General features: G+C 37.4%; 2 protein-coding genes and 1 long non-coding RNA gene across 10 annotated transcripts in view; 1 reads left to right on the forward strand and 2 right to left on the reverse strand.

Moving 5' to 3' along the window:
- The window catches only part of INTS8 (integrator complex subunit 8), a 65,447-nt gene extending 39,811 nt beyond the window's left edge, over positions 1-25,636 (forward strand). Inside the window, exons 18-29 of one of the 5 annotated variants that reach the window (XR_004486282.2) lie at positions 3-36; positions 690-746; positions 836-897; positions 3,308-3,426; positions 4,528-4,631; positions 5,638-5,688; positions 7,489-7,562; positions 7,677-7,741; positions 7,900-7,943; positions 11,552-11,671; positions 18,995-19,114; positions 25,025-25,636. Coding sequence is in view for 4 of the 5 variants with exons in the window: in XM_033438269.2 (XP_033294160.2) it covers positions 3-36; positions 690-746; positions 836-897; positions 3,308-3,426; positions 4,528-4,631; positions 5,638-5,688; positions 7,489-7,562; positions 7,677-7,741; positions 7,900-7,943; positions 11,552-11,668 (727 nt within the window). In the remaining variant the exon portion in view is untranslated. Of the gene's footprint in view, positions 1-2; positions 37-689; positions 747-835; positions 898-3,307; positions 3,427-4,527; positions 4,632-5,637; positions 5,689-7,488; positions 7,563-7,676; positions 7,742-7,899; positions 7,944-11,551; positions 11,757-13,098; positions 13,476-18,994; positions 20,529-25,024 lie in introns of those variants that run through there. The other 4 variants (XM_033438269.2, XM_049700233.1, XM_049700232.1 and 1 more) reach the window with 4 other exon arrangements.
- The window catches only part of LOC125961616 (uncharacterized), an 80,747-nt gene that overhangs the window by 36,426 nt on the left and 17,804 nt on the right, over positions 1-26,517 (reverse strand). The gene's annotated exons all lie outside the window — the stretch shown is intronic.
- On the reverse strand, positions 11,677-26,415 carry CCNE2 (cyclin E2). 4 transcript variants are annotated; one of them, XM_004275375.3, is made up of 12 exons: positions 25,981-26,415; positions 24,998-25,037; positions 24,805-24,901; positions 24,664-24,717; positions 23,578-23,729; positions 22,177-22,312; positions 19,821-19,967; positions 18,444-18,539; positions 16,802-16,936; positions 14,741-14,852; positions 13,832-13,989; positions 11,677-13,186 (listed from the first exon to the last, which is right to left on the reverse strand). In XM_004275375.3, exons 2-12 carry the CDS (start codon positions 25,009-25,011, stop codon positions 13,073-13,075), a joined length of 1,215 nt encoding a protein of 404 aa, XP_004275423.1. In that variant the 5' UTR covers positions 25,012-25,037; positions 25,981-26,415; the 3' UTR covers positions 11,677-13,072. The 4 variants fall into 4 exon arrangements, with proteins under 4 accessions (XP_004275423.1, XP_033294163.1, XP_033294166.1 ...); XM_033438272.2 differs by having other exon boundaries at positions 25,973-26,048; XM_033438275.2 differs by lacking the exons at positions 24,664-24,717; positions 25,981-26,415 and having other exon boundaries at positions 24,998-25,091.

Consider the following 26,517-nt stretch of genomic DNA (forward strand, 5'->3'; position numbering starts at 1 on the left):
AGGAGTGAACTGCTTTCTTTTATCAAAAAATTACGGGTAAGCTTTATAAAAATTGATGTAATTACTATTGCTGATTTCTGTAGAATATGACAAAAAATATTGAGTGTTTAAATGCTGATTATTTAAGTAATCTGTTAATGTGCTTTTTAGCTTCAGTGATCATTTTTTTGAGGATGGGATAGTCTGAATGGAGAAGTTTGTTTTGCATTTACCTTACCATGTTTTAGTGAATAGAACAGGTGTTTTTTAAACTGTAAAGAATTCTTCATAATAGGGCTGGATAGGTGAAGCCTAACTTTAATTTTTCTTGATAGGATTAACGTCATATTTATTTATTGGACATAGATTCCACTCTTTGAATTCCATCCTTTATTATTTTAAGGAATAAAAAGTCAATTTTTTCTAGAGGTAGCTGGAAGTACTAGTTGGAAAGAGGTCTGTTTACTCAATTTCAAAAGACGTGAGGACAGACACCTAAATTTGGTCATTTCTGTGTAAATTGTGTGTTGTCATTTCTTTCATGAGATTAAAAATAAAGTTGATCTTTAGTGTGCTGTAAACTAAAGCAGGTGGTAATTTTCAAACCCGTAAGAATCTTTTGAAGGAAAATACTTGGTATCCTTGAAGTTGATGGGAGAGATACTAAAATATATATAATATTTAAGGATTCTGTGTTTTCTTTCTCATAGGAACCGTTGGTTTTGACTATTATTTTATCACTCTTTGTGAAACTTCACAATGTTCGGGTAAGTATTTTATAATTTCATCTAAAAAATCTTTGGAAGAAATTTCCTTTTAAATCATGCTTTTTTTTTTTTTTTTTTTTTTAAATAAGGAGGACATTGTGAATGATATTACAGCTGAACACATTTCTATCTGGCCATCCTCCATCCCCAAGTAAGAAGTATTACAGCTTACATTTTATTAAACTGTTTATATATTTAGAAACCATCCTGACTGATATAGATAATCTTGAATAATTTGATCAAAAGGCTGCAATTTGTTAGGACTCTATAGCCAACTTCATGTTTCTCTATTAACAGTAATAATCTTCCTAAAAATTATGGATAAGGCATAACTAAGTTAAGGTATAGTAGCCTTAAGTAGAACCTAGACAGTCTCTCAGTAGTCCTGATTCCTTGTCAGTGGTAGAATTAGAAAATTGAGGCTAATTAAAGAATGACTTTCTATCAGGTTTTTCTAACAGTGATTGTTGGAGGTTCCCAACCCTTTTTGGTTGCCTTAAGAAGTTCTTTAAGTAATTTAAGAAATCTTCTCTCTTAACTTTCATCACCTGAGAATCACAGTAAGAGGATGGGGGAATTTTTGGGGGGGAAGAAGAAAAGATTCCTTTTCTGGAAGAAGAAACCATTTATATTTTTCTCTTCCCACACGTAGCAACTTCTCATTCAGGAGAGTCCATTTGTTTCCTCACAAAAGTTACTTTTCCTTTTCTCCCTTCCCTGCCAGTCATCTTCTTTGTGCCTGAAGGGCAGATCTAGACCTTATTTTATTGCTTTTAGTGGCATTTTTGAAGAAGAAAAGATTGTAGTAGGTAGGTAAGCAGGCAGTAGAATGAGAGCAATTTGCTTCCGTCTCAGTCTTAGAGATTGGAAGCTGTTCTCTCTCTGACAGGGATTCGGAGAGTCTAAAGTGGGTGAGTGACCCTTCCCTCCGCTTATGAGCCTTAGTTCCCACAGAAGCACTATGCTTCCTGAAGCAAATAACTGCAGATTTTTACATAAAATTTGGTATATCAGATAGCAATCCAAGAATCAGGTAGAGGTCATTTTGCCTTTTTAATTGATGGTTGTAATACCTCTTTGGTGTTACTTCTTTGGCCTAAGTTTAGACTGTAAACTAATGATTGATTTTTTTCAGTGTGTGTTTATAAATGGGGCAAAAGAATGGTTTATTATAGAGGTTCTGAGCCAGACTCAGAGAGACTGAGTCCCAGCCTCTCCACTTCTCAGGTATATGACCTTGGGTTAGTTGCTTTCTGTGCCAGTTTCCTCATCTGTAAAACGGGTATAAGAATAGTACCTACCTTGTGAGGATTAAATAATAAACTTTCTAAGCTAGGTGTTTAGAATAAGGGCTGCCACGTAGTAGGCTTAACTATTGTTTTCATGATAAAATTACTTTAATGTAAATTAACCCAGAGAAAATAAAATGTGACTAAATGTTTGACCAGAAAAGATATTTCTCTTGAGCAGAGGAGTCTTTATTGACTCCAAGAATAGTGTGAGGATGGCATGGATTAAGTGTTACTATTTTAAAATTGATTGTTTGTTATGTAGATAGAATTCTTAGACTTAACATTTTATAACTTCTAGGAAACATAAACCAGTGTAACTCATTTAAATAATTGTAAATAAATTAGTTGTAAATCAACAGTTGGGTATTTACTAATGGCACCACAATACTTACCCACTGTACTGGGAACAGTGGTGAGTTATGGTAAAATCTAACCCCTCAGGGCAACAGGAGTACTTTGTCCAACCTTGTTAGATGATAGCGCCAGGACTTGAACCTCGGTGTGTTTCTGAAGCCCAAGCTTGTTCTCCCCCGCTGGGTCTCGCTGTAGGGGCTGGCAGCATGTTTCTTGGGCGTTTGCTTGGCTTTATCCTCACAGTTCCACCTCCTAATTCTGCATCTCAGGACTTCCAGGCTGAACTAGGCTCAGAGCAGCTGGCCCCCTTCCGTACTCTTTTTTGGATTCTTCATTGCTTGCAAATGAGCTGCAGTGATACCCTTGCCATGGCTCGCCCCAACCCGGTGAAACATCTAATCCAGAGGAGTTAGTTAACCCTTACAAGAAGCCACAAGGTGAATTTAAGGCCATGTAGCAGGATTGTTAGTGTTTGAGCCTTGTTTTCTGTAGCTTCCTCTAGATAACAGAACTTAAAAATCATTTGGAAAATTTTTATGAGTCTGTCTCTTTGTAATTTTGTCGCCTGTAAATTGTGCATAAAAAGTGGAGACAGGGTTTTATCCTATGACCTTTTTTGTGCTTTATATTGTCGAATATTTAAAGATACTTTTTAGAGTGGCCTTCTTTGGCATTTTGGGAAAATAAAGGAAACAAAAATCAGATTGTTTTCAGCCCCTTATAAAAAGTTAGCTGATCACACTTCCTCAGATTTAGTTGTTTTGATAGTTTTAAAATATTTACTCCTAGTAATATTTAGCATTGTATTTATGATCACCTAAATTTTGACGAAGCCTTTTTGTTTTTAATAAATGTGTGTATGGAATTTGAAGTTGACTCTTAAAATAGAGATTATGTTTATTGTCTTTCATATAGCCTCCAGTCCGTGGACTTTGAAGCCGTGGCTATCACAGTGAAAGAGCTAGTTCGGTATTCCCTCAGTATAAACCCAAACAACCATTCCTGGTTAATTATTCAGGCAGACATTTATTTTGGTAAGTGAGATGTATGGTTGCTTTGTGTTTTGTTTTCGTAGCAGTTTTAGAAGTGAAAATAAATATATTACACTTGTTATTACAATACTTTATTAAACTTAAGTCTTGTTTTTGACATTCTCTAACTCTTCTTCCTAGATAAAATTGAAAGTAACTATTGTTGTTATATGTATGCATTTTTCTGAGCCTTTGATTCAGATGCTTTTAGTTTTATGTTGACTGCTTTTTCTCTGTGTTGTTTTTTTTTTAATAGTAAACGGTCATCTAAAAAGTTGGTAAAACATTCTTAAGGAAAGAGGTTAAAGTTTAGTTTACAAAATTGCTCTTTAAATGTTCTAAAATATGTCCAGGCACTCTTGATAATTATTTGTGTTCTTGAAAATAGATTCCTAATTTTTCCCCCCGGTGTATGTGATAGATTTTCCAACTTGATAGGGAATTTCTAATATTTCTATTACTATACAGATCAAATTACAGTTCTGACTGGTGTCATTTCTGGGTCACTTTTTTAGGAGTTGATTTTTTTTTTTTTTTTTAGGAGTTGATTTTTTTAAAGAGAAAGTTCAAAATGTAAGAGTAGAGAGAATAGTATAATGAATCCCCATGTATCTCCTGTGTCTGCCACCCAGATTTTTTTTTTTTAAGTGACTTATTGCAAGCAGCCTTAAGTCATTTTTATTTTTTTCATTTTTTAAATTGAAGTATAGTTGATGTGCAGTATTACATAAGTTACAGGTTTACAACATAGTGGTTCACAATTTTTAAAGGTTATATTCCATTGATAGTCACTACAAAATACTGGCTGTACCTCCAAATACTAAATTCTGTACCAGTAAGTTTGACAAGGAATCTGAGCTGAATATTTGGCTACTCAGTTTGAGAAGGAAAGACTCTATTATACAACTACTTTAAAGCGGTTGAAAAAATAAAGCCTATTTTTCTCATTGTTGGCCTGGCTAAGTGTTATCCCTAGGTCTGTGGTTTGAATCTGCTTTTGTCAAACATGAAGTAATAATACCTGACTCTTCACAAAAGAGGCCCTATGTTTCCAGCTGTGTACTTAATGGCAGGTAATTCTTTATCTCTGTTTTCTACTTCAAGCAACAAATCAGTATTCGGCAGCTCTTCACTATTACCTCCAGGCGGGAGCGGTGTGTTCTGATTTCTTTAATAAGGCTGTGCCCCCAGATGTTTATACAGACCAGGTAGGTTGTTTTTGCGGGCTTGCTTGCTTCTTGTCTGGCTTTAAATGTTCTTCTTCCTGGGCCTCTTTTTGCATGAGCTTATTCATTTCCATGTATATGGTGGTAACTCCCAAATTGATTGCTCTAGACCAGATTGCTCTCTGTATTTCCAGTGCCCACAGCTATTGCTGCTTTGATTTCCCAAAAACACCTGAAACTCAACCTGTCCAAAACTGATTCAGCATTTTTTTTTTTTTTTTTTAGTATTTATTTATTTATTTTGGCTGTTCCGGGTCTTGGTTGCGGCTTGCAGGCTCTTCGCTGCAGCATACAGGCTCTTAGTTGCGGCATACGAACTCCTTCTTAGTTGGCAGCATGCGTGTGGGATCTAGTTCCCTGACCAGGGATCAAACCCGGCCCCCCTGCATTGGGAGCGCAGAGTCTTACCCACTGGACCACCAGGGAAGTCCCCTGATTCAGCGTCTTACTCTACCAGTCTCTCCTCCTGATGACCTTCCCACACCAAAACAAAAACAAAAACAGAAGACCCCACAGAAATAGCAGTCAGCTTTGTTTAGCCCTTTGAGTTGACCAAGCATAAATCCTGTCATCCTCTTTTCTTTACTAACCCTCCCACCAACATCCATTCAGCCTTCAAGGCATATTGATTCTGCCTCCTGAATCTGAAATTTTGTTAATTTTCTCTCAATATGCATTACCCTTTCCTCTGGTTTAGGCCACCAATATCATTATTTAATAAATGGCATTTTTTAATATTTACAATAATGACTTTTGAAATAAGATTTAAAGTTTTTTAATAACTAGATTTTTTTAACTTAAAAGTTCTATTTTTTGGAGCAGTTTTAGATTCATAGCAAAATTGAGTGAAAAATACAGAGTTTTCATGTACCTCCTGTCCCCATACATGTAAACCTACCTCATGATTGACATCCCACATCAGAGTGGTACATTTGTTACAATTGACATTAACTAGTTTTTGAAAATAACCAGAATTTTGTTTTTGTAGGTAATAAAACGAATGATAAAGTGCTGTTCTTTGCTGAATTGCCACACACAGGTTAGTTTATAATATTATGATGCTGGTCTGTTTTCATGAATATTAGAGTTTATAATAAATATAAGGCATTGGACTGGGAAGTAGCTTTTATTTTCCGTATCATAATTGCTTAAATTTATGGTATTTAAGAATTTGCATGTTCTTTGAATTTTTTTAAAATAGTTTACAGAATTTTAACTAAAATGAAAGTATGAGTTAGAAGGCATTGGTCTTTGAACCTTATAAATGGAAAAAGCATTCTCAAGTATGTTTTCTTATATTTAAAAGTAGATATGTACATTAATCATTAGGGAAATGTAAGCACCACAATGAGATGTCACTTCACACTCACAAGGAGGCTGTAACTGAAAGATAGTAACAAGTATTGGTGAAGATGTGGAGAAATTAGAACCCTCATATATTGCTGGTAGGAATATGAAATGGGGCAACCTCTTTGGAAAACAATTTGGTGCTTGCTCAAGAAGTTAAACATTGAATTACCTACCGTATGACCCAGCAGTTTCACTCCTGGCTATATAACCAAGAAAACTGAAAACGTATGTCCACAGAAGAATTCGTACGTTAAATGTTTATAGCAGCATTATTCATAATAGCCAAAAAGTGGAAACAACCCAAGTGTTCATCAGCTGATGAACAGATAAACGAGATTTGGGGTGTGTGTGTGTGTGTGTGTATACACAAACACAATGGAATATTAGTCAGCCATAAAAAGGAGTGAAGTACTGATACATGCTACAACAGGGACGAATCCTGGAAGTTTTATGTTGAGTAAAAAAAAGCCAGATACAAAAGGCTTTGTATTGTATGATTTCATTCATTTGGAATGTCCAGAATAGGGAAATCTGTAGAGTCAGAATGTAGATTAGTGGTTGCCAGAGACCGCGGGGTGGAGAGGTAGGGGAGGAGTAGAGACTGACTGCTAATGGGTAGGGAGCTTTTTGTTTTTTTGCGGGAGGCAGGTAATGAAATGTTTTAGACTTTAAAGCGGTGATGGTTGTACAATTTTGTGAATATTCTAAAAACCACTGAATTTTTTACTCTGAAAGGGTTTACATTATGATATGTGAATAATAATCAATTTAAAAATCTTTAAACATTTAAAAAAGAGATCAGCATTATGACCTACATACATGACTGAAATGGATCTGTTTTCAATGTTAAGCAGACTGGCCTACATTTTGCCAAAATGAGCTTCTGTACTTGCCAGCTGTGAAAGGTTTAATTGGATGTTCTATATGTCCTTGAATGTTTGACACTTTTGTTTGGCAGTTTTCCATTCCCTTCAGTTTTCTAAACTTTTTGCCAGCTTCTCATTCAGATAAAGCTCTAAAACTTTATGATTTAGGTCACAGGGGAAGAAAATATTGGGCAGACAGACACTTGTGTAAGGGATTTTTTTTGGTTTTTTTTTTGCGGTACGTGGGCCTCTCCCTGCTGTGGCCTCTCCCATTGCGGAGCACAGGCTCTGGATGCGCAGGCTCAGCGGCCATGGCTCACGGGCCCAGCCACTCTGCGGCATGTGGGATCTGCCCGGACCGGGGCACGAACCTGTGTCCCCTGTATCGGCAGGCAGACTCTCAACCACTGTGCCACCAGGGAAGCCTGGTGTAAGGGTTTTTTACAATTAAAATTGGATGGATTCCATACATATCAGCTGATCCACTCAGCCTGATCTGTGAGACCTCTTAAATTAAATAATATACTCTTGACATGAAAATCATTAAAAATTACCCCTCCAAAACCAGTAGTCATTGTTGATACTAGTTACATGAAACCATTTTCAATTCTTTTTTTATGTAGGTGGCAATTTTATGTCAGTTCCTCAGAGAGATTGACTACAAAACAGCCTTTAAATCACTGCAGGAACAAAACAGGTATGAATGGTTTTTTTTTTTTTTTTTTTTTTTGGTATGAATGGTTTTTGAAATAAAATGAAGTTGAAATTTTTCTGCTTAAGAAAGAGGAAGTAACTGAGTTCTGTTTTTCAGTCATGATGCTATGGACTCCTACTATGACTACATATGGGACGTTACCATTTTGGAATACTTGACTTGTATCCTTCATCAACATATGTGTGTGATGTTAGAACAATTCATTTCTGTAAATTAAAGAAGTATTTAATATTTTGTATTTTCTAAATAAAAAACAACAGTTGAGAATATCGTGATATTTAATAGTATCAATTTTATTATTCTTAACTGATTCATTTAGATCTTCATCACAAAAGAGGAGAAACAGATAAAAGACAAATTGCGGTAAGTTATTTTATGCCTTGATTCTTCAATGATGTGCTTAATTTCCCTAATACTAAACTATTTCCTGTCTCATGCAGCATCAAAGTCCTTACAGTGGCCTGCAAGGCCGCATGTGACTTGACCTCTAGCTCTTCATTCAACTCTCCCTTGCAACTTCTCCTACACCAGTACCCCTACTGTTCTTTGAACATGCCAAGAACATTCACTACCGAATGGCCTGTGAAATTTTCTCTTTCAGGAACATTCTTTTAACTTCCCTCAGGTCTCTTCTCAAATGTCACCTTCTTAAGAAGTAATTGTCCTTTCCTGACCATCTTATAAAATAGCAATGTCTCTCCCCCTTTCCCTCCAATACTCTTATTCTCATTTCCCTTTTAAAACTTTTCTCCATAGCACTTATCTACAACTGACATACTGTATATTTACTTATTTATTGGCTATTTCCCCATGAGGTAGGAATTGGTTTTGTCACAGTTGATACCTAGAATGGTGCCTGGCAAATAATAGATGCTCAGTAGTTACTTGATGGATGAATTATTTATTTAAATTTGACTTATAAACCAAAACATTACAAATTCATGGTCATTTTTACAAGGCTAACATTTGCTGTGTCACTATTACCCATATATGTTTTCTCTTTGCTCTTTCACTCATTAATAAAAGTATATGCCGTTTATTAAGTGTCCTTTAAAGCTTTGTACTTGGACTAAATTGTATGGCCATTATTTAGAGGAAACAGAATAACAGCAGCATCTTTCAAAAAAAAAAAAAAAGGAAAAAGAATATGGTGCCAATTCCACTTAATTGGAGACTATTCATTCTCCCATTTCCAACTTATCCAGGGCTGGAAGGCAATGCTGAAAATTTCCCAGTTCCCTGATGGCATTTCTAGACTATCTCTACTTGTATCATTGTTTAAGCCCTTTCTCCTTGGAAGCTTACACCTACCTCCTTACTAGCTAATCTAAACAACTACCTGGATGTTCCTGTGCATGCATCAAAAGACATGTGATCAACTTTTCCAACACCCCTGGCACTCCAGGTTCCATTATCACCTTTACTCTTCATCAGCCACCCATGGCCAGGCCTTTTTGTCAGAATTGCTCTACATAAGATCTCTGTGCCAGTAATCTATCCCTTTCTTACTTCTGGGCTCCCATGTTCCTCATCATCAGTGAGATGTTCAAGTTCATGACCAAGTTTTCCCCAGTCTGTCAGCCCTTTTCCAACTTCTGTTCCTTCCCTACTGACCTTGAGTACAGCAAATACTGGCCTGTGTACTCTCAGAGATACTGATTCATTTGATCTGAGATGAGACCCTGGGATCCAATTTTTAAGTTTTCCCAGGTAGTTCTGATTATAAACCAGATTTGGGAACCCCTTCTATCTATGGTTGACTGTTGGGACTACTCTGATTAATATTTTCAGCATCTTTGCTTTTTTGTCTTTTGCTTCATCTGGAAATGTCCCAGCCCTGAATCAGTTCAAAAATTTATGCTTTTTTTCCCCTGAGCCACTGAGTTCTGTTGGAAAAAATCCTACAACTGTATAAACTTGTGCCACTACCAAACCATGGCCTCCAACCTTAGCTGGCCGCTCATTTCTTTTGTTTACCTGCCAGTGGTCAGTGGTCTGCATTCTTTTTTAGGGAATATTTTAGACTTTCACCCTATTAAGCCCCTGTCCTCTCTCTCTTTTCCATTTTCAGTAACTTCCTTGTCTGTTTGGAGTAGACCAGAAAAAAAGACTGATCAGCCCCCATCCTTGTGAAAGTTATAGTCTTGGGAGTTGTGGCCCCTTGAGTGCCAGCTTCACATTCCTGTTTCAGGTCCCTGCTTTCCACCTTCAAAATAATTGACAACTGTATTCATTGTTAAGTCCACGCTTTTAGTCAGTAAAAGCTATGCTACTCCTTGATGAAGACAAGTTTTTATGCTTTTGATTCTATCCTTTCAGTGATTGTCCCTTTCAGTTAGTTATCTCCTCTCCTATATTGTCAACCACTCCCATACCTATAAACTATTTCATCCTTAATAGAAACTTCTCTTGACTGTACTCAACCTCTCTCTCATCCCTTCTTGCCGAGTTTTTTTTTTTTTTGCAGTACGCGGGCCTCTCACTGTTGTGGCCTCTCCCGTTGTGGAGCACAGGCTCTGGACGCGCAGGCTCAGCGGCCATGGCTCACGGGCCCAGCTGCTCCGCGGCATGTGGGATCTTCCCGGACCGGGGCACGAACCCGCGTCCCCTCCATCGGCAGGCGGACTCTCAACCACTGCGCCACCAGGGAAGCCTTCTGCCTAGTTTTTTAAAGCTCTTTGGTCCAATACAATTTGACTTCTGCCATCCCCACTCTAACTGTTCTCAAGGGTCACCAAATGCCGAAGCCAGTGAATACTTTTCAGTCTTTATCCTGTTGTTTACACTCCTTCCTTCTTGAAATTCTTTATTCCTTTGGCTTCGCCGTCATTTTTACTCATTTCTTCTCCCTGACTCTTCTGCCTTTTCTTCTTTGTGGGTATTTCCCTCTGTCTACCCCTTAAACTTGGTTTTCCCAAGAAGTGAGTCCTTGGGTATTTTCTGATTGCCCTACATTCTCCCTAGGTGACCTCATCCCCTCATGGTTTTGACCACTACCCACCTAGGATGTGTTATTTCTCTCAAATATCTGGCTCCTATTTCAATTTCTGTCTTATACTTTGAACTTTTATAGCCAGTCGTCTTCAGTATACTTTGTCTGAAATAACTCTTTAGTTATACCCCACTACTAGGTTTTTCCACATGTATTCTTTCATGTGGAAATGGCATCATCCGCAATTCCTCCTACCCACTAACCTAACTGATGATCATTTCTGGATAGTCTTAGCTCCCTTCAAGCTACCTATCAGAATAGTTTTTGTTGTTTAAAAATATATATATATATATATTGGAACTTCTTTAAACAAAAGGTAATTTTAAGGTCCTAAAACATGCTCTCACAAAACACTCCATGGCAGAATACTATTACGGATTTTTATCAGGCTCAAGTATTTCTAATCATGAAAGAGAAGGGTCACTATATATTATAGTGCTGAGCAAACTAGATACATTTTATGTATTAAAAAAGTGAAGCCCTGAAACATGAATTTTGACATTTCAAGTTATTTTGTAGGAGCCTTAATTGTAAAAATGTGTCAGATTACATGTAGAGTTTATTTACTGTTTTTTTTAAGATACTTTATTTATTTATCTGGCTGCACCAGGTCTTAGGTGCAGCATGTGGGATCTAGTTCCCTGACCAGGGAATCGAACCCAGGCCCCCTGCACTGGGAGCATGGAGTCTTAGCCACTGGACCACCAGGGAAGTCCCTTTACTGGTATTTTTAGTCAAATAAATTTACATGAATTTACTTAATGTTACTGAAGATAATTCCACAAACTATGGTTCAATAATTGATCTTTTCCTTGAGTGGCTCCAGTCAGTCTTTGTTAATTTCTTCTACACCTCTTAGCATCTACAACTGGAGGTTCAGTTTATCATTGTTAGCAAGTAGGTAGTTTTATATTTTGTATACTAGCAAAACTTTGTTTTTGACCAGACCTCTAATAACATCACTTTTCTGTTTTGGAAGATCAAAGCCATCGGCCAGACAGAATTGAACGCAAGCAACCCAGAAGAAGTGTTACAGCTGGCAGCGCAGAGAAGGAAAAAAAAGTTTCTTCAAGCAATGGCAAAACTTTACTTTTAAGCAGTTAGTTAAAATTTTTTAACTTTTATTTTTTAAACAATGGGCTAAAAATAAACAGTATTAAAAGATTAAGTTTATATAATACATATTTACATATTTAGTGGCGTTTTCTTTTCAGACAAAATACTGAAACATATTAGTTTAAAAACAAAAACTCTACAGAAGACTTCACACCATAACAATAGCTTAAATTTATAATTTCTTCAAAGGAAGAAGAGATTCACATGTCCAGTAATAGAATAAACTAGTAATCTAGTATAATTTTTCTAATCAAATCCACTTTTGAGGCTGAAATTTCATTTTTAAAAAACTAAAATATTTATGTAGAAGTAGCTATATACAGCAAGTTCTTATGTCAAGGTTTTGTTTTTTTTTTAAATAAATAGATTTCTAGGAGTCGTATACATTTACTGCTTTTCTGCCTTAAGAAAATACAAGTTTAGGTCAAGTGTTAAGCTTTATCACTTTGACACTGTCCTTAACTCATAATGTAGGAATTTAAAAAGGACCTTAGCAGTTTTGCAAACATAAATAAAGCCTTAGTCACACTAAATTGAGATAACCCTAAAGATTTTTTTTTTTTAGAGTAATAAAGTGACTTTCTCATATAAATAGTTTGAAAGGGTACTTAAGTTTTTCGCCCAAATTGTGATGTACGAAAAAGTTATTATAAAGCAACTTATACGTCAAAGCCCCATGTAGGAGCCACAGCATTTATCTTGTTTATAATTTCTTTGGCATTCCCACTGTTTAGAGCACAGTTTAAACACCACGTTCATCTAAGATTTACTGGTTAAAAATGTTATGGCAAGGCAAATAAACATAGTCAAACAGATTAAAGTTCACCATTTTTAAAAATTCAAGTTTTATAATAGCTTGCTACAGCAGCTATAGATAAATTAGTCACCTTATTACAAAACTAAACCTTTGTAAACAAGTTTAAATTTTATTTTCAAGAACCAAATTGCACTAGTTAAGAGTTTATAAATTTTGAGAATCTAAAAACTAGATTCAAAGTACTGTATCACTTAATGTACCCTGTAAGGTAGCACTTATCTAGTCAAAAACTCCAATGATGAAATTCCTAGTTTATCAAGATAAACATAGTAACACCGTATCAAAGAAATTCTTGTCATGAATCATGGCTGGCTTCTATCCAGTCAGTGTTGGGAATGAACTCATCTTTGTAAACAAGTCCTGCTGTTTCTTTAAACAGCGAATATAGGAATTAAATTTCCTCCTTAGTGCCAATTTTAAGTGGTTTTTTAAATCAGAGAATGCCAGTGAAACTTCTGAATCAGCCAGGACAGCCACAGCACTATTTTCCTGTAAGACTTAAGTAGTTAAGTTCTATGAAATGCTACGCAGCACTTCATCACTTCCAACTTGTTTGCTCAGTTAACTTTAGTGTTTTCCTGGTGGTTTTTCAGTGCTCTTCGGTGGTGTCATAATGCCTCCATTGCAAACTGGTGACAACTGTCCCCCCTTTCTGAAGGTGTTTATATAATTTACTTCATCCTGTACATGTGAAGAAATCATGCAGAGATTAACAGCTAAGATAAAGCATTGATATGGTAAAACAAAGTCAAACAAGACTTCTGTGTACTAATTTGAGGCTACTTAGGCCTAATATAATCCTCTCTTTATGTGTTTGCAACTGTGATTAGTCATATTTTAGAGGTTCAACTGCCTGCAACTTGTATTTTTAAAAACTCTTACCTGGACTATTGGCATTAATCTTGAGACACTTCATAAATCTTGCTTTGACTTCAAAGTTATTTTATTAGCTTTTCTACATTTTTTTTTTTTTTTTTTGCAGTACGCGGGCCTCTCACTGTTGTGGCCTCTACCGTTGCGGAGCACAGGCTCCGGACGTGCAGGCTCAGCGGCCATGGTTCACGGGCCCAGCCGCTCCGCGGCATGTGGGATCTTTCCGGACTGGGGCACGAACCCGAGTCCCCTGCATCGGCAGGTGGACTCCCAACCACTGCACCACCAGGGAAGCCCAGCTTTTCTACATTTTGAAATCAGTGTGCCCATTGGAACTTTCTGTCCCTTACCATCTTATATAACTGCTTGAAATATTATTCCGTAGTATCCTTACTATCAGTTTCAGTGACTTACCAAATAGTAAGACCAAAAAACTACAAGAAAGAAACATACCAGCATAGCCAGATAATTTGTATGTGTCTGTATATTGTGTCTGTCTTCCATAGAAATCTTCTTAAAAACCTTCAGCTTCACTGGGCTAGTACTTTTTACTATGCTGACAAAAGGCACCATCCAGTCTACACATTCAGAAATGTTGTCCCATTCCAAACCTAGATAAAGAAAAGTTAGAAAAATGTGAAGGTTACATCAGAAACATATGCCTACTTATTTGCTTGTGCTTCAAAATTTAAAGATAGTTAATTTAAAATTCATGTAAAAAAGGAAACCAAAACAAGCACATAATATAAACCAAAATCAACGAGTTTATGTGGGATTAGCAGCTGTAAACTACTGTATATAGGATGGATAAACAAGGTCCTACTGTATAGCACAGAGAACTATATTCAATATCCTGTGATAAACCATAATGGAAAAGAATATAAAAAAAGCTTGTCTCTATATGTATGACTGAGTCACTTTGCTACACAGCAGAGATTGGCACAACGTTGTAAATCAACTATACTTTAAAAAAATTAAAATAAAACAAGTTTAGCAAGTCAAAACACACTATCACTCTCAAATATGTTTATAATGTGACTATTTTGAGGGAGAAAAAGACTTAGAGCTTCTTAGCCAGTACCTGCTACATAGGAAATTGAAATTGTCAAAACCCAAAGAACTCTTTAATGCGGACTAACTAAAGTTGACTAACTTCAACTGGATTTAAATTCCATTTGACCTTATTTTTTTTTGTGGATATATATTGAGGATTAGAAAGTACTTCTAATGGAAGGGAAGATAATCGCTAAAGTGCTTTTTTCCATTAAAATTTTAAATTCTTGTTTAGCAGGATGCTAAGTTCAAAATAGTCCCTTTAAAATTTGTGAATGGGTAAGAAGAGAACAAAATATACTGTCTTACCTGAGGCTTTCTTAACCACTTCACGAGAGGTAAAATGGCACAAGGCAGCAGCAGCGAGTATTCTGTACTGGAACTCTAATGAATCGATGGCAAGAATACACAGATCTAAAAGCTAACAGAGGAAAAAGTATAAGAATTTAGGAGAAGGATGAGTACTACATGTCACTACTAACCATCAGTCAGCTAACATTTTAGATTGCTTATGATGTGGACCATATGCCAAGAATTGCTAAAACTACAGGGATCCAAAGAGAAATAAGCTGCCACCCTGCAGGAAGTTCAATCTTGTTAATAAACAAGTAAAGGATTGTTACGATATAGCATGATGTGTACTATTAGGAAGCACACCTGATCCAGAGTGGGGAAGACAGGGAAGACTTCTGCTTAAATGAGTCTTAAAATACAAGGTAGCCAGGAAGACTGGGAGGTAGAGAGTGTTCTAGATATAGGAAACAGAATTTACAAAGATAAATAAGAAAGGATTACTTTTCTTTGGAACTCAAGTCAGAACACATAAGGTAAAAAATATGACATAAGGAATATCTTTCCTTCATTATTTTAAAAAAAGGGGGTTGCTGGAGAGACATGGCCTAGGTTAGATCATAAAGGGTCTTTAAGAAGTCAGAACTTTAAAGTTCTGACTGATTATTGAAGTTACTAGAAGATTTTAAATCAGGGAAATTACATTTTAAGAACAATCCCTTAGACTGTGGTGAAGCAGAAACACAAGAAGGGAACATGTTTCTAAACAGATGAGTTGAGAGGTAGTACAATCCAGGCAATAAGAGATCTGAACAACGATCAGTGAAATTATGTAAAAAGGTTAGATTTCAGAGGCCTTAGGTGATACCTGTCCAGTGAAATAAAACTTATTTTTGTCCCCATGGGTCCAGAAGACAGAAACAGGAGTAGAGGAGTTGGAAATGAATTATTACTAGTATATACCTCTAGAAGCCTTCCACACTGTTTATCAGCTTATCAAAGGTTTGCCCTATCAAAAGCGTTTAGCTGCCTAGGATAATCTGGGATGCTGGGAAATCTGAGGGAAAAAATTAATATGACTTCATTAGAAAGTTCTACAAAATGAACCAATTCTAATATATTTACTGGTTCTCCAGTTTTAGTGTTCATAATGAGTTTACTAAAACACAAGTTGAATTTCAACGTAGGTTACTTAAACCCACCCAGAGTACCACAGTTTCTTCAATTCCATGTGTAAGATTTTCACATCCTACACAGAATAAGAATCTGGGTGTTCTTCACTTATATATGGCAGGTACAGCAGCCTTAAGATCCTACTTATGAGAAGCAGGCAGGAAAGAATGGTACCCTCCTCCTGTAATTACTTTCTTAGAATATTTGTTATACACTGGCCTAGGAAAGTTAAACTTAACGTTTTAAATAATGTTATAACTAAATTAGGTGATTTTAATTTTAACACATAAAATAGGTTCCCTGTGTATTCAAATATGAGTGTAAGATAATTTTACAGAATAATTTCATACTATTATAAAACCTAAAACAACTGGCTGAAAAATACCTTTCCCCATGTTACATCAAAAAGAGGTATTTAGGGCTTCCCTGGTGGCGCAGTGGTTGAGAGCCCGCCTGCCGATGCAGGCGACACGGGTTCGTGCCCCGGTCTGGGAAGATCCCATGTGCCGCGGAGCGGCTGGGCCCATGAGCCATGGCCGCTGAGCCTGCGCGTCCAGAGCCTGTGCTCCGCAACGGGAGAGGCCACAGCAGTGAGAGGCCCACGTACCGCGAAAAAAAAAAAAAAAAAAGGTATTTAACTCTCTACCTCATACTCCTAAAGAGTAAAAAGTGCTCATAATATATTTAAATGCAAGTTTTAAAACTTTGTTTTCTAGAATTTTCAGTAAGCAATGTAAATATTGGGGACAGAATTTTATGCATCAGAAGTTTTGTTCTAGTCAATTAAGGAATGAATTTAATTCAGTATGCTGTCATTTTGTTGTGTAGCCTATTTAGCACTATAAATACCCTAAACAAAACATGTAATTAAAAACATTAGCAAATATTCAATAAAAATATCAATACCTGAGCTATCTGAATGAACTTTTCCTGAGAATACTGAGGTAGAAGAACTTTAGGAGCATCTTTAAGAGCATCAACTTGGAGGAAGAGATTTAGCCAGGAGATGACTGTTACAGGACAAAGTTCCCATTTTAAAGCCTGTTAATGAAATTAAAATGCCTGTTAATAAATGTAGGTATATATACCACATTATATAGGTACTTCCTTAAATAGTCATATAAGAAACTTTTTGCTTTGGGCATATTTCTTCCTATTTTCATAACTATTTATAAATACCTCACAATCTAAAGCTGCTTGTGTTTTAGTCTATTATTGATACAGACCCCTTTATTATTCTCTAGTTATCTTTATTGACAAAGTTCCTTGGACCTATTTTTCATTCCTACTTTTCTAATTTCTTGCAGCCCCTAATCTTCCAAACGTATTCTTTATTGAAACTGCCCTTTTAATTTTATTCAATAACTCCACAGCTAATTCCATTCAGATCTCCAAAGAACTGATTCTACACTTTTTCTTTATGTGATCTATAATGGCTTCTGTTCAACATGTAAAAGCTAAAAAAAAGACAAATGCTAATTTATGATTCTCTCCATGAAGCCCTGGGACTTTACCATTTATAAGAAGTCAAAAATAATTAGGAGAGAACAGAGAGTCTTAATGCCTGTAGGACCACCCAGAGGATTCCATCTTCCCATTATATATCCTCCTTATACTATACTTCAGGTCTGAATCTGGATAACTTTGTTACTAGAACATATTAGAACTATATTTAATGTCTTATAATACCCTATAATGGAAAAGAATCTGAAAAAATATATATATATAAAACTGAATCACTTTGCTGTACACCTAAAACTAACACAACATTGAAAATCAAGTATATTTCAATAAAAAAATTTCTTTTAAAAAGAACAATATCAGCATGCCAACAAGATCCCATTCTTACAGAGCTATCAATCTGAATGTTTATAAACATAACAAATTTATATTATAATGTATATAGTTTATAGATAATCTTGTAAATGAAAGTCATATTGATTGTGTTTTCTTGTGTCCTATTTATAAAACCAGGATGCTCAAATTTCATAACATACTTTCTAGTAGCTAACATTCGCCCTTTAATCTCTAATTCAAGGCCCAATTAAACATCTTTTTTTTTTTCAACTAGCTCTTTACTTTCTTTTTTTTGTTTGTTTTTTAACATCTTTATTGGAGTATAATTCCAATTAAACATCTTAATGCTTCTTTCCTCTACCCTTCTATTAAAAAGCCTTTCCCATGCATATAGAAAAGAAAAAAGGCAGTGAAATAATTCTCATTCTCCACCTGCTGGAAGAAGTGGAAAATCAGAACTAAGATTTGAGAATCACTGTTGGAATTCATTTATATACACATGATATGCTAACTACCTATAAGTTTCGAAAGTGTTGTTAAACACTTTTAAATTAAGAAATAATATTCTCAATATAGGAGAATTGAAAGATACAGAAAAATAGAGTTTACAGGTTAAGCAAATTCCCCTCCCATCTTAGAACTGGATCCTAATACTAAAATCTCAGTTTTGACTACTTAACATTGTAGTCTTTGAGTTTAGTAAATTACAGTTATTAGATTGCAACTGGAAATAATAAAGATATATTATTACCTTTAATATAATGAGTTCCATCCTTAAGATATCCTCTTCACTGCAAGCACCATCAGTGACATAAGCAAACTCTTGCAGCTTAGGAGCGTAGATTTCCTTTAAAATAGATTTAATTAGTATCAAGCACAGTTGAGAGTGAGATTAAAACAAAAGAATTATATACAAACCAATCTAGGCTTCATTTTTAAAGGACAAAATGATTATAAATCTTAATAAAATAATTCTACGATAGCCAAAGCAACCTTACCTTTAAAGATATTTTTCATACCTGGGTATCTAAATTAGCCAACTATATTGATTGAAACATTTTTATAGAACTGATTTTGAATCTTAGTTAATAAACAATTAGACTATTTTAACCAGTCATTTCAGTGACTAGTTAAAACGAAAAGCCAAACTTGTTTTAGGATTGCCTAGTATATCAGACTAAAACAAGATACTCAACAAATAAGGTCTAGAAATTGAAAACATTAACTTTATCCTAGTACAAAAGTATGGTTATTCAAACAATAATTTGTGCAGTTTCGTTGATGACAGGTCTGTCTTAACAGTTCAGAGAATAACAACTAGAATGACCAGAGGAGTAGAAGAGATGTTGCCACAGATGAGAACAGGCTAAAGATCAAGATTTCAGTCTAGAAAGGTATCTGAAACACACCATGTGATTTCAGGTAAGGATATACTGAATACAAACTAATTCATCAAATTTGGCAGAATTTGGGGATAGCCCTTAAGGCTCAAAAGAAAAATGTGGAAGAGGAGAAAAATACACTTAAGGAAATTAATGCATGATTCACAGTCCCTCTTCTACCCTCAAAACAATACAGGCTTCAAAAATTTCAGATGAAGGTACTAACGATATCCTTATGTGTTGAATTTAAGAAAAGTAGATTGAGATCGTGTGAAGGAAAATCTCAGGCAGGAAAGGTGTTTCCTTCTATCCTAGCACCATCATCAGATATAAAAATACTAGGCTGGATATAGACCATTATTCTAACCTAATAGCATTTATTGCATTTGATTGGTTAATTAGGTTTCAGAGACCATTTTATTGAATCCAAGTGCTATAACTAGGTATAGAGAGACAGCGTTGGTCATTTTGTTTGGCACAGTTAGCCATGGAACATTTCACCTAGATACTAGTTCTAGAATCAAACCAGGGACTTATAATAGGCTCAGATACTTTGAAGGGAACCATGATAATTATCCTTCCACCCAAATCATAGTGTTCAGAAAATGTATTGGAAAAAACTCACTCATCTTTCCTAAGGATTAACATATCAAAAGTGGTACATAGTATTCTCTGGGATTAATGCATTGGTTAAGACAAAAAAAGTTTGCGGTAAATATATCCATGGATAAACTTTGAGAACTTACCTCAAGTTTGGAAGCAATGAATAATGAGGTAATTCCAATGAGTTGAAGCATATTTTTATTTATATCCTTTTGTGTCAACATAAATCTATCAAAAAAGTCTTGCGCAAGATAAAATGTTTCCCTATGAAGTGTGTATACTTCACACACCTAGAGAAGAATCCATTTAAATATTATTCCATTAATTTCTCAAAATTAGAAAGTTACCTCTTAGCATACCAGATTTCAGAACACTTTCTGAAGTCCAACTTGCTTTTTAGGATACCAAAGCTAAAATGGGGGAAAAATTAACATGTGCTAATATGATAAACCTATTACAGCCCTCTTAGTTTTATAGGTTTTTTTTCACATAGACTTACTTTGTTTATTCCCAGATACATTTACACTTGCTGACTATGGCTGAGTACTTTTTTCCTATTAAGCTTCTAATGTTTTTAAATTAATTTTTATTGGAGTATAGTTGCTTTACAATATTGTGTTAGTTTCTACTGTACAGCAAAGTGAATCAGCTTTACGTATACATATATCCCCTCTTTTTTGGATTTTCTTCCCATTTAGGTCACCACAGAGCATTGAGTAGAGTTCCCTTGGCTATACAGTAGGTTCTCATTAGTTATCTATCTTATTCATAGTGTCAATAGTGTATATATGTCATCTAATTTTTATTGATGCCAAATGGGTAAGTTTTTATGCTTAGTTTATACTCTAATAGTTCCAACTGATTCTCTTCATCATTCTAGATGTACATTTAACTACAAAATGACAACTCTGTTCCTTTCAATGTTCTTACATCATTTAAGAATTATAGAAGAAAACTGAATGAGTAACAATGGTGATTGACAAAATTTTTATCTTATTCCTTGTTTCTGACTATAATGGGATTCCCCTAATGTTTCACTATTGTTATTAATAACAAGTAGTATCTGTCATTTCCACACTTAATATAGGGAAAGCTTTTAATTCTCAAAATAACTTCATGAAGTAGGGAGGAAACAGAGGGACAGACATACATGAGTTTCTAATAAACACTTAATGTGTTAAGGAAATCTATCCCTAGTTTATTGCATATGAAAAAATCAGGAATGTATACTGAATTTCAAAAAATATCTTTTACATCTATGATATATAACCTTATGATTTTTCTCCCTTAAACTATTAATAGATTTTCAAATGTTGGACCATTTTTGCATTCCTAGGTTGAAAGAAATACTAAGACAAAGTAGAGTTTAATGCTCTGCTGGATTTGATTTATTATATTTGGTTTTGTATATATAATCATATATTTAAGGGAAAATAGGGATAAATTTGATAGACAACCACTGAATAAAAATCAATGTAACATAAAGAGGCAAAATAAAATAACATCAACATAATTGTGCTTAAGTTGCATCTATGATCATTAGATATTCAGAAAAGTCAAAATCCAACTACATTCTTGTACACACGATTGAAACATAATCTTCCCTTCTAGTCAGAATAAGGAATAAGATGACCTGACTCAAAAGGACAACAGTTTGCAGTCTTAACGAACTTTTCTGATAGCTTCTGAGATCTATTCTGCCGTGTGTTTCTCCACCAAAAAGCCTGTGGTAGTTCCCCCTTGGAGTTCATTGTCTCTATCTATATTAAAGACAGGGAAACTACAGAGCAAATATCCAGGGGTTGGGGTAAAATTAGTTTGTTATCAATATAAATAATCATTTCAATAATTTTAGAGATTCTTTCAGAATTATTATCCAGAGAAAGGGAATGGGCCTAAACAAGAGAGGGCACAGATATTTAGGGCACAGGCATTTAGGGACTTCTGGATCACTATTATTCCTTTAGATTAATGGTACAGCTCATTTCTGAAAGGAATAGAGGGATAACAAAAGCAAGCTACATGGAGCCTCGAGGGCTTAGGGCTACTGGATATTCAAAGCCTCCTTATCATTTAGGATATAGAAATTAGGATTCCAAATCATAATTTCATTTTGGTGATGAAGAAAAGGACTTCTGAGGGTCCTGAAGCCTAGTCCTGGTTCTTTACATTGCATAGCAAAATTCAAAACCTTGTCAAATTCTGTTCATCTTGAGTATCCTTGGCACCAGGCACAGTGCCTAGTACACAGCGATACTCAGATACCACAATTTCTGAATTGGGTTTGGGTTGTATGGGACCTAGTGGCTGTGTCCTCATGATTTTACTCTTATCAAGCAGTCATTTTCCATTTTGGTATCCTCAACTACAGTGAGTAGCCCCCCAGAATGGCTCCTGGCAATAGGTAATACACCATGAAGGCACATGGAAAGCATATTTATGTCTAAATGTTTTTCCATCATACAGACAAAAAAGGAAATTTGTATTGCTGGAACATACCTCTAAAAGCCAGTCTAGAAGTATTGACCTCATCTGTGGTTCCAATTCAGAATGCAGAACTTCAAAATGTTTGTCATGAACATATCTGGTCTCCTTTTTTAACATGTTTAGCCAAACATCCTGTGAACATCCCCAGCTATGGAAAGGGGCAAAATAATTGTGTGACCCACATAATATACAAGCTACCTGTTTCACATAGAGTAAACTCAACTTTCAAACACTGAAATCCAACTTTGAATTAGAATTTGAAAGGACAACCTCTTAAAGTAAATCAGGAAAAATTGCTACTTTTAGAAACCATTTCTTCAGCATGAAATTATACAGCAAGAACTTGGACTATGAGAATCTAAATTGACAGATTTCAAGAGTGCTTTCTAGTCCCCATCTATTTATAATTTACAAAGGCACCTGTTTAAGATAACGATGTTTTCTCAAGAGCAACACTAAAAAAGTAAATATTTAAAGCATATGATCCCAGCAGAGACAGTCTCAATCACCTCCAAATAGATCATCACTACATTACAGTGGGGTTAATGTGGGACAGTACGGAGAAGAGGAAGACTGGTGAGTTTAAATGTATGAGTCCATTAATTTGCTTATTAAAGCCAAATATAAATTATTACACTACACATTTTATATAAGTTGTACCTCTTATTCATTAACTAGAAAAAGTATAGACCTTAGTAAGTAGGCTTGGTAAGAAAGAAAAATAGCTGATCTATCAAATGAAAATGCTGTACATGTTAAAATACTTCCATGTTAGCAATTTAGATAAATTATTTAAACTCCATTAAAAATGTGATTCAGGGTTTCCCTGGTGGCACAGTGGTTAAGAATCCACCTGCCAATGCAGGGGACACGGGTTCAATCCCTGGTCCGGGAAGATCCCACATGCTGCGGAGCAACTAAGCCTGTGCGCCACAATTACTGAGCCTGCGCTCTAGAGCCCGTGAGCCACAACTACTGAGCCTGTGTGCCCTAGAGCCCATGCTCCGCAACAAAGAGAAGCCACCACAATGAGAAGCCCGTGCACAGCAATGAAGAGTAGCCCCCGCTCACCGCAACTAGAGAAAGCCCGCGCGCAGCAATGAAGACCCAACGCAGCCAAAAATAAATAAATAAATAAATCATAAATAAATAAGGTGATTGAGTTCTTCTGATAAGGCTTACAGTCTTCAGCAAGCAAGTGAAAATAATGTTATAGAATCAATGTTTTAAATACCCATGTCATTTGCAAATAGCATTACTGTCAGATAAAATAATATATGCTTAAAGACTAGTAAAAAAAAGTTTTTCTACAAGTTTTTCTAATAATGAAAGCAAAAAATACCTCAAAATAGCACCATATATTACATCAGTAAATTTTAATCTTTGACATTAAATTACTGAAATTTTTCTTACCTTAAATCAGGCAAAGGTGAAGGATTAATGAAAAGATTTTTAAATCTGTAATTTGTAAATCTGGAGAAGTCACTTGTTCCTGTTTCTTTGTGGGGTGTTTCAATGATAATGCAAGGACTGATCCCCCCAGATAATACAGGTGGCCAACAATTCTGTCATTTAAAAAAAATAAAAAGAATATCTTTGTGAAATAGACAAACCAGCTTTTGTCTTGGATCTTTTATAAATGAAAGCTAATACTTCTAAACAGTCTACATTTTTCCCCAAACACCGTCATTAGCTAACATTGCTGACTAATTTAAGCTGACATACATATTTTATAAATAAACCATATAGCTCATTTCAATCTTCATAAAGAGTAACAGGTAGGATGTTTTATACAAAATACAATTCTGGAAATACAAGACGTTAGGTACTGAGGGAGAGGAGAAACAACAAAACACGTGTGTAGTCAAATATTAATCGCTTTCAAGATTATAAAATTTTCCCCTGTATTTAGCAATAGTGGCCAGGGCACCTTGTTTTATAGACAGCTACCCCCGCCCCACACTCGTTAAGGCCTTTTCCACTACTTTCAAATACAGGAAGACAAGACCTTAAAAGTGGAAACAATTACTTAAATACTTAAAGGACACTTTCGCCAGTCAATGCTGGTTTCAAAGAGAACCACTGTTTCCAAAGTGTCTTCTGTACAACACATAGGAAGAATAGGTGGCAAAGGGCTGGGTGCCAGTCTGTCAGTGACCTCACAACCTATTTATGCCCTAGGAGCAACCATCAGGACTCTCCACTATAGTCAGAGAGGGAACAAAGAGCAGTCCATTGGACAGATTAGGCGGGCCCTGGTGCACCAGGCAGCTCCTAGAGGGAGGGATTTACAAAGAGGAACCAGCTGCGTCAAGGCTTACTCTGTAGCTGTAGTAGGATTCAGGGACATAAAAACCACCCAAAGACAAGCGCCTTCCTGCTGACCTCGAGGGGCATTAAAAGTGTCAGAGGAACCTTCCTATCACAAAGCAATAACACAATTCTATTCTTTTTTGTCCTACATTTGTTTCCCCCAAACCTAGCCCAGTTCTGCATTACCCTAATCTCATACTGATGTTTCTTGATGACCTCCTCTTTTCTTTTTTTGACATCCTGGAAAATAGAAAAGGCCATTGTTAAACTAAAGTCCCTGCAAGGAATTTTCTCTTTCTCCTCTCTCTCTTCCCCTCCTTAACTCACCTGGGCCGTTTTTCTCTTCTTGGCCTGAATTATCTGGGTTTCTTGTGGGGAATCCGTCTGACTGGGCTGGGGCTGCTGTTTAGCTTGTAAACGGCTACTATAGAGTTTTTAAAAAGGAAGTTTAATTAGTAAGTGACGCATTTCAAAGGCAGCAGCCAACTCTGAAACATATTTCCAAGACAAATAACGTTACCTGCGTCTTGACATTCTCTTCTTTCAGGTGTATGAAACCTCTGGAGGCGAGAGGAAAAACCAGAGTCAAATACATTGTCATCCATACTCTCCAAGTGCCATTCAGAGGTTATAACTAAGTCCCTCAGGAGATGACCTGAGCCGTCTTACCACGATGACTTATGCAGTATATTAGTGCATGATTTCGGACTCATGCTTTTGGACACATGCCTGCATTTCCTCAACGAAATGAACAGCCCGGATGAGAGCGTCTTCAGAAATTTGCAAACCACCCTCAGCGCCCGGAAAGCGCAGGGAGGCAGATGGGTCTCTTCTGCGTCCTGCAGTCTCTCCCCCGGACAGCCCGAGTGGGGCTCGGGCAGCGCCCCTACTTCCCCCCTCCCATCCTGCCCGAGCCGCGGGGAGAGGGGGTTGTGGAGGCGAAACACTGTGGAGAAGCCGGTTCCGCGCCAATTTGGAGAGCGGCGGTGGCGGGGAAGCAGGGGGCGGAGGGAACTTGTGTCACGTCCTTCAGTCTGCTTTCCCTCCTTCCCAGCCCCACCGGACCCTGCCCATCGCTTGGAGGGGCACCGGGACCCCGACTACAGATGGGGGATGGGAGTGATGGAAAGGGAGTTCAATTAATAAAGGGGAAAACTGGTCTTGTGGGGGAACTTTCCTCCCCGTGAAGGAGACCCAGACCCCCATCCTCTCTCCTGCGGGATAGCTCCCCAAATGGGGATGGCAGAGAGAAGCCCCTAGAATGAGGGGCTTTTCCGTGGCCTCCCACTTAGGGGCAGCCCTCCATCCACCGCCGCCTCCCAGGCCCCCTGCCAAGGGTCCTGACAGGGACGGATCGCGGGGACCCATCGCCCCCAGATGCCTAGTTCTCAGCCCTCCCACTTTTCCTCCCCTAGGCTCCCGCCCGCGGGACGGATCGGCCCTGAGGGGGGGGTGGGCTTTCTCTCCTCCCGCATCCCGCCCTACGCCCAAGCACCTCCTCACCGCCAGACCCGCTACCGCTCGACTCTCAGCTGGCGCCGGCGCCAACCCAATATATAGGCCGGGCCAGGCCCGCCCCGCACGCATGCGCCTCAGACTGACACCTCCGGACAGTGCGCTCCCCTCCCCCGCGCGCCAGTCCGCAGGCCCGCGCGGCGCGCCCTGCCGTGAGTCCGCGCCCGCCCACCTCGAGGGGCCGCACAGCCGGCTCGCCTAAGCCCTCGGTCCGCGGTCACCTGAACTTCACCTGCCTGTGCGGCGGGAGGGAGTCTCTCAGAGGCTCCTCCTCCGCAGCCCGGCTCCCCGCCGCTCGGCTTCATCTCCCGCCAGTACGTTTCAGTCCCCTCCCTCTTTCAACTCTCGGACGCCGGGGGTGTCAGGCCGCGGCCCGGCCCCGGCGTACGGCCAGGTGGAGGCGGCTCGGGCGAGCATAGCGTGGCTAGGCACCCTGACTGTCCCGCCTAGGCCTCCAAGAACCCGGGTTTTCTGAAGAGACTCGGGGACCACCGCCCCTGCGGGAGGAGCGCAGCGTTGGCTAGC

Source organism: Orcinus orca, chromosome 17 (genome assembly GCF_937001465.1).
Source record: "Orcinus orca chromosome 17, mOrcOrc1.1, whole genome shotgun sequence".
Classification (NCBI taxonomy): Eukaryota; Metazoa; Chordata; class Mammalia; order Artiodactyla; family Delphinidae; genus Orcinus; species Orcinus orca.